The sequence below is a fragment of the Strix uralensis genome, chromosome 21 (assembly GCF_047716275.1).
Source record: "Strix uralensis isolate ZFMK-TIS-50842 chromosome 21, bStrUra1, whole genome shotgun sequence".
Lineage (NCBI taxonomy): Eukaryota > Metazoa > Chordata > Aves > Strigiformes > Strigidae > Strix > Strix uralensis.
The window spans coordinates 13363909-13377000 of NC_133992.1; the positions used below are offsets into that span (position 1 = coordinate 13363909).

The following is a 13092-nucleotide window of genomic DNA, read 5'->3' on the forward strand; positions in this document are numbered from 1 at the left end:
TTGAGATGTACTTGTCCATATATCCCCCCTGTGGACATACGTGCACTTCAAGCACTCAAGTTTGTAGCCTTTCAACTCCTGCACATATTTGCCATATATATGCTTTGCTTCATCTCATACTCCACATCAAGAGCCACAAGGATGGTGTGAACCTTCTCCATCCAGCATGCCCCAAAATAAAGACTCCCAAATATTAAGGGACTGTAATAAAAAGATAGGAGAAAGCACACATATTTATCAGCAAGCTTTCTTTAAGAAATCTAGTTAATATTAATCCATTTTCTTCTCGCCTTCATATTCTTGCGCATTTCCACATTTGCACTGCAGATGATTTCAAGTAACATTCATAAATGAGTAGGTGGAGTTGCAGTTGCACAAAAAGCACCAAACTCTTACTGCTAACGATTGAGTTTTGGAGCTAGGCAAGAAGGCTTAGTCACTCCTGTATATTTGAGATACAAAAAATTCCAGTAATCTACATTGCAGCAAGAAAAACATATTCCTAGATGACCATGAAGACTGCTCAGCCTATAAAGTATAAGAAACTTCCAAAGCAAGCCAGAATTTACATGTGTTGGAATGGCTGGAACCATGTGATCAGATCCGAGCAGCAGCTTCTGAAACCATGTACTATGGCTGGCATCAGTGGTCTGTACTGTGTATTGAGGGAAAGGCTAAAAGAATGCTTTCTACCCTTGTACTATATTTCTTAGCTGTCAAAGTGATACAGGTTATTCAAAAAAAAGCACTAGTGCCAGGTGATCAGTTCAAGGGATATTGCTGGTCTCTTTCACAATCTGCCTGAGTCCTCAGAGTTATGGAATTGTCAAGGAAGGAGGAAGCAAAACTGATCTACTTAAGGACTCTGTATTCCTGGAAGCCATTTCCAAGTTCAGTTACTTTCTTTCCAGTACAAGCTAACTAGTAGTGTACATAGAGTTGACATAGTGCTTAGGGATATGGTGTAGTTGGGAACTGTCAGGTTAATGGTTGGACTAGGTGATCTTCAAGGTCTTTTCCAACCTAGATGATTCTGTGATTCTGTACCTCAAAGGAGCAGACCCAATGCTTTCAACCTTCAGCTTCATCCTTCAAATGTGGCGTAGAATGATTTGCAAATAGTTTAAAATTTTGCAAAATAATAACTAATATGCAGGCTCACACAGCCATCAGAAATTTGCATTCAAAGCCTAACACACTGACTTCACCCTTTCATCTTGCAAAGCTTTTAGCTTTGAGTGTGGTAGACACACACACATATTCTAGTTTGAAGTATAATTTTAGCTTCATGCCCTGAAATTTCTTTTCTAGGGCTCGGCAAACCAAACATTTTGGTTTCCTAATATAAATTCTTTAGCTATGAGAGACTTCACCATCTGAGCCAGCAGTGATTTCAAACCTAACCAACCCTCTCCCCAGGAACATATCCAAAAAAGAATGCAATTCTCCCATTTCTTTTTGACCTTCTTTTGACTTTGACTAAGTAGTAAATGACTCAGCATACTTTCAATACAAGAGGGATCACTACAGATATTGCTAGTACTTTGTAAAGGAGACATAACAGTGGCAAGTCTGTGTCGCATACTGAGAACTGCAGCACACACTGTTAGCTAAACAGTGGCTCTTTTATTTCTCTTTACTGCTTATTTGGTTCAAGCACAAGGTGAATCCCTCCCATAGGCTCAGACAATGACATCCCACTGCCACTCTGCTTTTTCAAGACTGACATATCTCTGGCATCTCACCATTTATCTCAAGACAATAGTTGGGATTAACTATTTGGTTAAAGCCACTTAGTTCATTAAAGCCTAGCCACGAGGCTGCAGAAATGCCTGCTTTTCAGCTTCTGGTGAGACCTAACAGACTCAGAGTTGGACAGCATATGCCTCCAAGTGTGAGGATCCCAAGACTAACTGAAAAACAGATGAAGAACACATTATGTACCAGCAAAATTCCACTTGGTTTTAAATGATGTCCAACTGTACAAGTACTCTATTAAGATCCCTAAAAATGAACTGGTTTGCTTAGCTACAACCGAACCCAGACCTGTAAGGACCTGCAGTCCATGGCTATCACAACATCACATCTAATTAACTTTCATCATACATGTAGCTCACTGTCATTGATCTCACCAGGTCTGAATGTTCCAGGCATATCTTCCATCATTCTGTTACATTTCATCTAAAAAGTAGTTTTGTTTTGCTCCCTTAGCTTATGCCTGTTCCAGAATTTCATTTTTCTGATGGTTAGAAACATGCAACTTATTCATAGCCAGTTTACAGCCATCTGCATCCAGGTCCATACTGCTCTTCAATTTCATAAATTCCTTTGGCTTCCTGGCATACGGACAGATGGACAATACAAAATGTTTTCCCGTTATCTCTAAACCATCAGAAATTCAGTCTGAAGTTATTTGTTACAATCAGCACCTACCTGTAACTATCATTCTGCTTATTATATCTCACTAAGGCAAAAATATCTGCCATGCAGTTAAGGAATTAAATCCAGTACTAATGAAGCTCACATGTATTTTAATATATATTTTTTTCCTGCAGCACATTTCAGATTTAATAAAGGTAAAATATATTAATCAATGTAAATATATAAAATATTCTAGACTATAGACATTTTACTGTTGAGGTCCTGTACAAAATGTTATTGTTCGATCAAAAGTTTTAAGAACCGAGCTAGTACCACAAATACAGACTTCTTGCCGTTACATGAAGCATAAAATGTACTACATAGTTTTGTGGTTTGTGTGTGTGTTTGATAGAGTTGTGATTAGAAATTCTTTTAGTTGATAACAAAGTACTGATACTGAACTTTGCTTATACCAAAACTCCCATTGAAGAAAAGATTCCAATGAAATAATTTAGCTGACAGAATTGTAAGAAAATAGAGAGTAAGATTTAAAGTGCAAGTACAAAAAAAATGTATTATCAGTCTTGATTCATAACTTAGGGCAAATCTGGGAAAAAGATCAAAGAAATCCTTATGATTGTCTTGCAAGGTATTTTTATGGAATCGGTGAGAGGCTTCTTGCTTTGATAGATTTCCTTAACACCATCTCTAAGTTTTCAGTCCTTATAAACAGTGTCAAAGAAAGCATAAGTCTGAATAACTTCACTGGCTGTATGGCTTTGTTCCAGATAGAATGAAGAGACCTTTGCCAATAGCTGTGATCAGCACTGTCAGACACTGCACAACGAAAAGACTTACGATGGGATTCAATTATTTCAACATAAGCACCCATTACTATTTAAGATGCTTGAGAGTATATTGGCTAGTCTCCAGCTGCTATTCCAAACAGGGAACAGATCTCCTGTAGGCCCTGAGTCACACCTGACAGGCCTGCACAGACATTTCAGATATGTTGGAACATCTAAATTGGTGCTGGATGCCTTTATTTGGATAACTCAATCCTACCCCACAGATGACACATGGCAAACTCTTAGAGCAGCTATCATCGCTGTATAGGACAGCACAGTGGGATATCTGTATGGTAATTTTTCCCACTGTAGAAGTAATAAAAAAGGGTTGCTATATAGTATGTAGAAAGTGAGTACAAAGCACTAGTACAGATTCAATGAGCTTTGAGATTTACCACATCTGACACAGATCAGTGTCAACCTCCCAGTTTTCTTGCAGACACCTTTATCCCTGACTACTGTCAAGTGAAAACATCAGGAAGGTGATATGACTCCATCAACCAGCTGTGGACTACTTAAAATTACCTAAATGATAACACATCCTTACGGATTTAGGGCACATCTGCCCCTCCAACTCATTATGACATCAAGGACAGTTGAATCTCAAAATGTTTGGGGGTGGGGGGGGGAATCAAAAAGAGTGGGGTGTATTAATTACCTCATAACAAGTCCTCCTAACAGCAATAAAGGAAGAATTACTCCTTTTTTTACTTACAGTGACACTCTGATGAAGAGGTACATTGACTTCGTAAACATTTCTTATTAACAATATTTAGCTTCCTCTGATATCTAAAGATTCATTTTTGTTGAAACTGTGGAATTCTTTCAGTTCTAGTCACTTCTTCCATTTAGAGTAAAAGAGGTTAATATTAAGAGCTTAAATCTAAAAACTAAGACCAGCCATGGACAAAACTAGAAAGAGAGTTCTAACAACATTTAGTCAGTCTGAGAACTAGGTTTAGAATTTGTAAGCTTTGTGATCATTTTTAGAAACTCAGCAACAGAGCACAGATAGAAATAAAATTTCATCCATTTTTCTTCATTCCATTCAATCTAGCTAGGAGATGCCAGATTGGGATCTACTGGACCACTAGTGTGACCCCATGATAATCCCAAGTGATTGGCAGCTGGTTTTTGGAATCATATTGTCTTCACAATGTTTTCAACCAAAAGTTTGAAAAACACAGGCTGCCAAAAATCTGGAGAATATGTGATTTATGGTCTGAAAGATTTGTGAAACACTGATCTAAAATAAACAGCAACTAAACATTAAAATGCAATACTCAATAGTTAATGCCAAACTAATCCATACCACTAACAGAAATATTTTAATTCATTTATATTTTATGAAAATGTATGAAATTTAATTTGTGAAGTGATCGAAATAAATGCCTTCAATAAAAACACAATTTAATCATATTCTTGCTTTGACCTTATCTTCTAATGTTTCAACATAAAAATTGTTTTATGAGGCAGACAGAGACTCCTAGTCAAGCAGTTGAAGGTAAAGAATGCAAGAATGCAGCTGTCTTTCTAAAATAGTTTTCAATTCCATAAACAGCATGCAGGAAGAACTTAGGGTAGAATTAAATCTAATACTGATCTTTTAGGAAAAAAAAAAAAAAAATTCACTAGAAAATGTAAGGAAAAAGATACGTGTAAAATGAGAGCGAATCATGGATGGCTTGAATGCTGGAGAAGACTCTTCGCCTTCCTGAAATACGATAGTGACAATGTCATTTCCAATATGTCGCTTCCTTTCTACCTGGAAAAAAAAAAAGAAAAGGAAAAGAGGGGGGGGGGGGAAGACAGACATAATGACTTAAAAAACATAAATAAATACTTTAGTTCTGTAAGAGAATGGTAAAACAATATTCCTAAACTGCAAACAGAAAAATTATGGTCAATATGACTGAAGCCAATATAAAATTATTACTTAACTATAAGCAAGTAAGCCTAGCAATGCCGCAATGGACACACAAGGCAGCTGCTACTGCATATTTTTAAGTTAGCAAAGTACTCGTAATTTATGTAACTTCCATAATTAATACTCATAAATTGGACATGGAACACCCAGCACTGCAAAAAAGCAAATCCACCACTTGAAATAAAAGGAAAAAACCCTGATGCTAAGTTATTCTTTAAAAACAATAAACGTCCTGATTGGCCTCTGGTTTCTGCTGTGATCTTGTCATCAATCCAAGGCAAAAGCATGAGAAAACTGACACAGAAATAAAAAAAGGACAATATAATTATATAATCTGATTATATTATTATAACAATACATAATATATAATTATTCCTTAAATAAGAAAATAGTAAAACAAGTAATTTGTGAGTAATTTTAGGTAAATCATTAAGGATGTGTGATGTATAGGTAAATGCATGTGTTTATAAAGTACTTTTTTCATCATAGAATACACAGAAAGGTTCAAGCAATGGATGACAGCACGTTTGAACAAGTACCCAAGAATCCACCTAGTTAACCTATGAGAGGGCAACAGCAGGGTTTTAGAGCAAATGAACAAAGCTTGCCATTAACATGCTCACAGGGGGAATTTCTTTCAAGCTACACAAATTGCTACCTGAGTACAAGTTGTGTGTTACATATGTGAGTATTCTGACAATTCACATGCAAGTCTAATTTGCAGCCTTCCTAAATTCTTCGAGGTAATTATAATTGCAGCAGTGAAGCTCTACACATCATCTGAGTAACAGAATACTCAATCACTTCTCAGTCAGTCAATTTTTACCTTCTTCACAAGCGTCCTTTGTACCTTAATATAGATCATACGATACATTATCTTCCAACAAACCTCATGAGGATTTCAGCATTAGGTATAATATTGAGGAAAAAGTATAGCAAAAGTCTTAAGACTTACATTTCTTAAATATTAACGGGCAAGAAATCCCTTATTTTCTTTTAAAGATTTGGAGTTCATGATTTAATAAATAAATAAAATTTAAAAAAAAAAAAAAAAAGGAGAGCAAGAACCATGTACCTGCTGCTTGTTCTCTCTAGAATATGGTAGCATGGTTGAAACATGGAACATAATTTCATGCCCTTGAAAAACTGTATAGATGGAACAGGTTCCTGTTGTATCATCTGCAAGGGAAGACAACATTCTCAGCAGGAATATGTCCTTTAAATTTTCTAAAGATCAAAAGATATTTCAGGTCCTTCCACCAAACCTTCTTTAGTCATCCTTTTTTCTGATCCATTTTAGAAAATGTCCACGCTGAATGTTTTATGTGGGTTCAAACCTGAGTTTGCAACCTAATCTGCATATTCACACACTTAAAACCTGTGACATCCTTCACCCAGCCTCCTGAAATCACATACGGTTCTTCAAGACATGATGCCCTACTATCATGAAGCAAGTAACATGTCAGGTTATTCTTCACCCCATTCCAATATAAAAAATGAAACCATTCTCCTTGAAAATACAGGTCATATAAATACTTTTCTTCAACTGCATTCCATACCAGTGATTTAAGCTAACCTGATTTTTTCCTGGTGAAGCAGAGCATTTAGCATGCACATAAGGAAGTCTCTTTAGGGATTGCATTACTTCTACAATATATATAATATGCGCATGCAATAAGCAAAAACATTTATATTGCAGTCACCCCCCTTCTTTGCTTCAGGTGAATTCTTACTTTTAGTGTCCAGTCCTCCTCTGTAGCCTGTCCAGCCTTTCAAAGTAATTGTGTCACCCAAAAGATGCAAAAATCTTTGAAAGCTTTCACTTCCAGTTTCTACATGTGGAAGGGAGAAACATTACAACAGAAAAGCACATGTGATAATAGAACACCTATAAAAAAAAAAAAATCAAAATACAGGAACAGGTCCTGCTCCCATGACATGAGGATCAAAGTTTCAGCTGAATTAGTTTCTCCTCACATCATCCAAGCCTCTATCTTTACAGAAACAGTATTCCAGCCTTGCAGAACAGGCATCATTAGACAGTGACCTCTTCTGCTAACTCCAAGACGTTGTTCAAGTGCATAGAAGAATGTGATCACGCTGCAAAAACGTGAAAGAACTAGAAACAACAGTGACTTTTTGCAGATAACATGAGTCGCTTCCTTCAACTGCTTCATTTTTCTAAATCTTCTGTTGTATAGTCTATTTCTAGGAAAGAAATTTCAGTATCTTCCAAGTTGTAAAAGCAGGTTTCCTACAGTAACCTTTTATGGAAATAGAAGATTCTACGCCACACAAACATGAAAATCTAATAAAACTACTGCTTACATAACCATCACCTCCCTTCTGTCTTCCATATGTAAGCACTATTTACATTTTTTTATTCAGATGAATAAAACAATTAAGAAAAAGGTGAAAAACTCACCATTGCTGAACATTTCATCATCTGTAAGCTGTCCATCTTTAGCATAAAGGACTCCAAATTTAAAATTCACAGATCCCTGAGAAATAAACCCAAATATTACATGATAAACAGGTAATCAAATGAAAGACCTAAAATAATGTTTTCTCTAATGACTTCTTTGTATACATCCTATGCATGGGAATATACATTTCATACCAACTCCAGTACATGCTCAAGTAGCAGATACCAAATAATTTACCTTTGATCACAGATTATGGATTTTATGATATACTAAGTTGTGATCTATTAATATGATATATTAAGTTGGTGCTTAAAATTATTTTTAATCGCGTATGTTGCAAAGAAATACTTTTTTTAGGGCAATAAGCAATTGATTTCTAAGTTGTCACAAGCATGTCAGTGCAAATATTTCAAATACAAAGCTGTATTCGTTGAACAGGTCTGTGAGCTAGGAGCAGTAAGTTTACATTTACCTCTTGCTCTTCAAGAACCAATAAATCCTGTAAACAAAACAATATCTTTAGCACACTGGTATTAAATATAATGCAAATAAAACTGTAACATCCCTGTATATTTAAGTTTTCTATAGAAGTGGCCAGTTCAACTGATAAAGGCAGTTTACTTTGTAGTATAATGTAACCCTACTCATCATTATTATCCTGCTACTGAAAGAAAAAAAACTAGTAGTATTTATACTTAATGACTTATTTTTCCAGAAAATAATAAAGAAAAACAACCAAACAAAAAAAGAAATAATTTCCTACCTTTTGTATCTCAGGATGAAAAATTTCCCTTGGGCTCTTCTCAAATTTGTCAAGACTCATAGCACTGCAATGGATATGAAATATTGCTTTATAGAAGGGCAAGTATACATCTCAACATTAAACCAGCAACTGGTTGCAGTTAGAACTGGTTACAAAAGGAATTGTTCAAAGAGCCTCTGTTGCATGGAATGTTTTGTGGAATAGCCATTTCTTTCTCATAATATTAACCTCCAAGGCTTCCTAAACTTGTTTTGGATTTTAAAAACAGAAACTAGTGAGACCCTGCATGGAGATCAGGTTTAAATGCACTGTATTTACTTATAAAACACAGAGCTTTATTCCATCACCTTCACTTTGGATTTACACATAATCACTGAGAGCATTTTAGGAGGAGTCAATAACCTCTTGTAAGTTTTTTTTCTCTCTCTTCTAAAATAATTCAAGGCAAGTCAAATGAAAAATGAGCAGTTCAGCATCAAATTCACATGCCAAAGATCCACAAACAGAACAGAGAAAAGTATTTAAATAAGAAGCAAGATCAACTGCTTCAATAAACAGAAATATCTAATTTATAGCATTTTCTCCTAACTCATGTTTCTGCATTTACTGTTATTTTTGTCCAGTTTTTTTTCCCCAGCATTAATTTATAGAACCGCAGAGCATGTCACGGAGTGCCAAATGCAGTCTGTCTGGGGCACAGTGAACTAACAGGAAGGTCAAATCTCATGCACCTTTCCATCATTGCTTATGCTAGATCACAACACAGACAGGATTTGCTTTAGTTCCTTTTGAAAGGGATTAAAATGTTCCAATTAATTTACAAAAACCAGGTTGATTAATGTAAATAAAATTATTTGAGACCGTCTATACCTAGATTCACATCGGCTGTGAACAGGGTAAAATGTCAAAGCAATATCAATCAGGCCTGAGGGAAGGCTCAAGGACCATAAAAGCAAACGAATAGTCAGGAAAGAAATTTTAGACCAAGCCCAAGGGGGCAAAAGGAGATGACATTTATCCAGCTGACTGCAGGTGGCACAGCACCTGGGAGAAGTGGGGAACAAGGTCTGAAACAAGCCTGCATTTTCCTCAGTAAAATACTGGAGCATCACAGGATGGAACACATGAGGGTGTTTCAGCAAAAGAGTTATGACCCTAGTTAACAGAAGACAAAGTTTCTCTCCTCTGGGTTGCCTGACTGAAAAGCATATGCAGGTGAGAGTAGAGGGAGAGGCTGGGTTAGAAAGCGATGTTAGGAAGAGATATTTCAGCAATTGGTGCACAGACATGGAAGATCATGTGCTTATGCAGGTACAGCATGCAGTACTGACAACTAGGAACACTTCAAGTCAGTGTTGTAGGAGTCAGAAGAGGGGACAACTTGGCTCATCTCGATGAAGATGATCTGAAGTGTTTTCAACTCACCATCTTGAAACTCCAAACCAGAGCCACATCCCAGGAAATCAGAATTAAGAAGTGAGGCTCAGTGGCCTGCTAGTCTCTCTGGCAAGTTCAGTGGTTTGGGACCTCTCATCAGAAATCTTGTGCAGTTGTAGAAAAATCCAGATCTGGTGGTACTGAATTCACATCCCAACACATGCCCTGTTCCCAGAACTCTCCTCTCACATCAGCACTGGCACTGTTATCCACTGGACTAGATTCTACCAAGCAAGAGACATTTGCTCATACTCTATACAGATCAAAGGTTTTGAAGACTTGCAGACTGTCCATTTATCTGGTACACACTACCTGTTCAGTAAATGAAGGCACTTTTTAGGGTTTCTAGAGGAAGTAAAATCCTTACAAGAGATGGATTTGAAGATGCTGTCAGTGACAGATTTAAGAAAACACACCACATGATTAAACGATAAAAACTGAAGATTAAATTTGGATGAACACACTGCCAACAGGTGCGCTGACATTTCAGCTGATTATAATGTTAAAAGAAATAGAAATTGTGTTGGGCTTGATCACTTTATGTTCTGTTCTGTCACAAGAGTCAGGACAGAGGACAAGCATGCCATACAAACTCTGGCTGGGAGGACTTTTCTTGGCTTCACTGACAGTGACCATAACACTCCCAACAGTGAGACTTACAGGGAGACAATCAACTGAAGAAACAATTCTTGATTTCTTCCCTGTTTGCTTCCCCCTGCTAGGGTGTGAGAGACTGAAATACCAAATGATTGTCTCAAAGCTTGCTTGTGCATGTATACAAACCTCAAGGACAAGCTGTGGCCTTTGGATTAGTCTAAGGAATGTCACCCAAGGAAGTGGGAGTGTATTGAAGGATGCACCACCCGCTCCCTTACAGTTGCATTGTCAAACTCCTTAGATAAGCCTCAAAGGGGGAGACACGGACTGAGTGAAACCAAAAGTTTATCACTGACTCCATCGTGTAAGCCCGATATTTTGTGGCTCTTATTGTGTATACCAGACACCATGCATGCATTGCTAATGACTTCGCGCCTTGGATTGCTCAAGAAGCATGAAGTCAGCAAAAACCTGTGGGAACAGAGGAAAAACTAAAGGTGGGAAGATATGCTAATCAGCTGATAAGATGAACTTAAAAGGCAACAGAGAACTTTGCTGTGTGTGCACCCACCACCGAAGAACTGAAGACTGAGGACCAACAGGACGCTGCTGGATCCATGGTGGTCACTATTCTTGCAACTCTATTCTGGATGCTTGCTTTATTTCTGTCTTTTCCTTCCATTCTGTCCTATCGCTACCACTCTTCACATTTAATAATAAAAACTGTTTTGGGTGTACGGCATTTGACCTCGTTTGTGTCTTAATCTCGCTCTTGGGATCATATCGAAACCTTCTCTGACATTGGATTGGGACACAGGGCCACATAATAACCATCTCTCTAGTCAAAATCTGTTGTTCCTTACATCTGTTTATTGCCTATCTAATGTAAAAAGATATTTATTCTCAATCACTGCAGTTCCACTTAGCACCTATTTTCCAATTAACCCAAAAATAGTCCCTCTGCTGAAGAAAAAGTGCCAAGAATTTTTCCCCATTTGAAGTTGTCACTTTGTCTGTTCCAGAACAGGCTTCAAAACCACTTTTTGCCGCCTTCAATGACTAAGAATTGTAAACCTGGTTCTACTGCTTTTATAAATCTATTATGAAAACCATGCAACACAAACTCTGAATTACAGGAAAGGCATACAGACAAATATCTTAACTGATAACTTATTTGTAAATACATACCTTAATATAGATTTCACTGATAATGTTTTTGTGGGACTATAAGGGAGACATATTTTCTGGGTACCCTATAAAGAGAAAAGCTAGGAGATATTACAGACATACTGACTTTTTTTGTACATTCAAATAGGAATATTAATAAAAACAATCAAGTAAAAAATCAAGAACAAAACCATGCTAGTTTTACTTAGCCATACTTACTACTGTTTTGGAAAAAAAGGGAAAAAAAAAAAAAAGAAAACTGAATGTGAAAATTCATGGATGGTGCAAAATTTTTTATTACTTAGTTTTGACTACCTTGGCATGTGGTATTAGGGCTGCTGAAACTACCAGAAACTACAAACTATTTCTTTTTAAAAACCAAACCAAACCAAAAATGAAAAGTGAACCATGTACGCTTACAGGAGTGTTTTAAATCAATTGCTTGGATAATAGGCTCTTATGGAATCTAAAGTGAAAAAAAAATCATTAAACAGTATTACTGAAACCAGTATCACACCTGCCTATTTTCTTAACATTATATAAGAAAATCCTAAAATAAAGTCATTGCCTAAATTGATCGCAGGACGTAATCAAGAACAATTTAGGCAACATTTCTAAAAATAACAGAGTGGCAGGTAAAAACAATTAAAAATATTTGGCATCACAGATTTCTGTCAGAAAGTTTAGGATAATGTTATCTACAAAGCTAGTTAGTTTTATCTACTATGGTAGAATTATATGTTCTTATTGTATAAAATGGAAAATATGTATTAAATACTGAAATCCTGAAGAAAGCAAAAAAGTGTATGATAAACATATCCAAAAGAAACAAGGAAACAAAAAACAAGTCAGAGCAGCAGTCAAATATTTGTTTCTTACTGTTTTTCTCCAAAGTATTGAATGGTATTGAGGAACGCGCTGATTATTTTGGTCAGACAGTACAACAGACAGAGAAAGAAGGGTTCTTCTCTGCATCTGTACCTATATAATTCTGATGGACTGTTAGGAAAAACAAGAAACATTATCAACCATAAAGACAACCGCACACACCCGCTCACACACGCACACAGAGAAACATGTATAACTGTGTAAACATATGCATTCATACGTAAAAATATATACTTGTCTACGTAATTGTGTATTTATATACAGATGTGTAAAAAACCAAACCAAAACAAGCGATAGGTACAGCCTTCAGGGCCAAGAAGGGTTTCAAAACATCCCTTTTTGGTAGCAGGGGTTCTGCTGCTTACAGAAACCCATCCTCTCTCTTCAGGTTAAAACCATACGAAACAAGGAATGTGCTTTCTGTACAGCACAGAAAATGTATTAATTACTAAATTAATACCATACTCTTATTCCATATTTAAATAATAGCAATTCAAAGCTACATTGCATTTTCATTGATCAAAAACTTCAATCCATTCGCAAAAAAATCATTACCTTTCCCTAAAAAATACTTGAAATACCATCTTGTATGATACTCTGGGTTTTCCAAATGCACATCCGTTCTGTGCCATGTACCCGGAGTGTAGTCTGTATTCTGAAATAGAATTGGGAGACTGT

General features: G+C 36.5%; 1 protein-coding gene across 1 annotated transcript in view; it reads right to left on the reverse strand.

Moving 5' to 3' along the window:
* Window positions 1-13069, reverse strand: part of GARNL3 (GTPase activating Rap/RanGAP domain like 3) — a gene marked incomplete at its 5' end in the record, with an annotated part of 35521 nt that extends 22452 nt beyond the window's left edge. Inside the window, 11 exon segments of the mRNA XM_074891344.1 lie at window positions 2434-2479; window positions 4866-4974; window positions 6212-6315; window positions 6870-6968; window positions 7562-7637; window positions 8035-8061; window positions 8326-8389; window positions 11548-11612; window positions 12406-12477; window positions 12479-12525; window positions 12970-13069. Of these exon segments, the coding sequence (XP_074747445.1) occupies window positions 2434-2479; window positions 4866-4974; window positions 6212-6315; window positions 6870-6968; window positions 7562-7637; window positions 8035-8061; window positions 8326-8389; window positions 11548-11612; window positions 12406-12477; window positions 12479-12525; window positions 12970-13069 (809 nt within the window).
* Window positions 13070-13092: the final 23 nt, after the last annotated feature.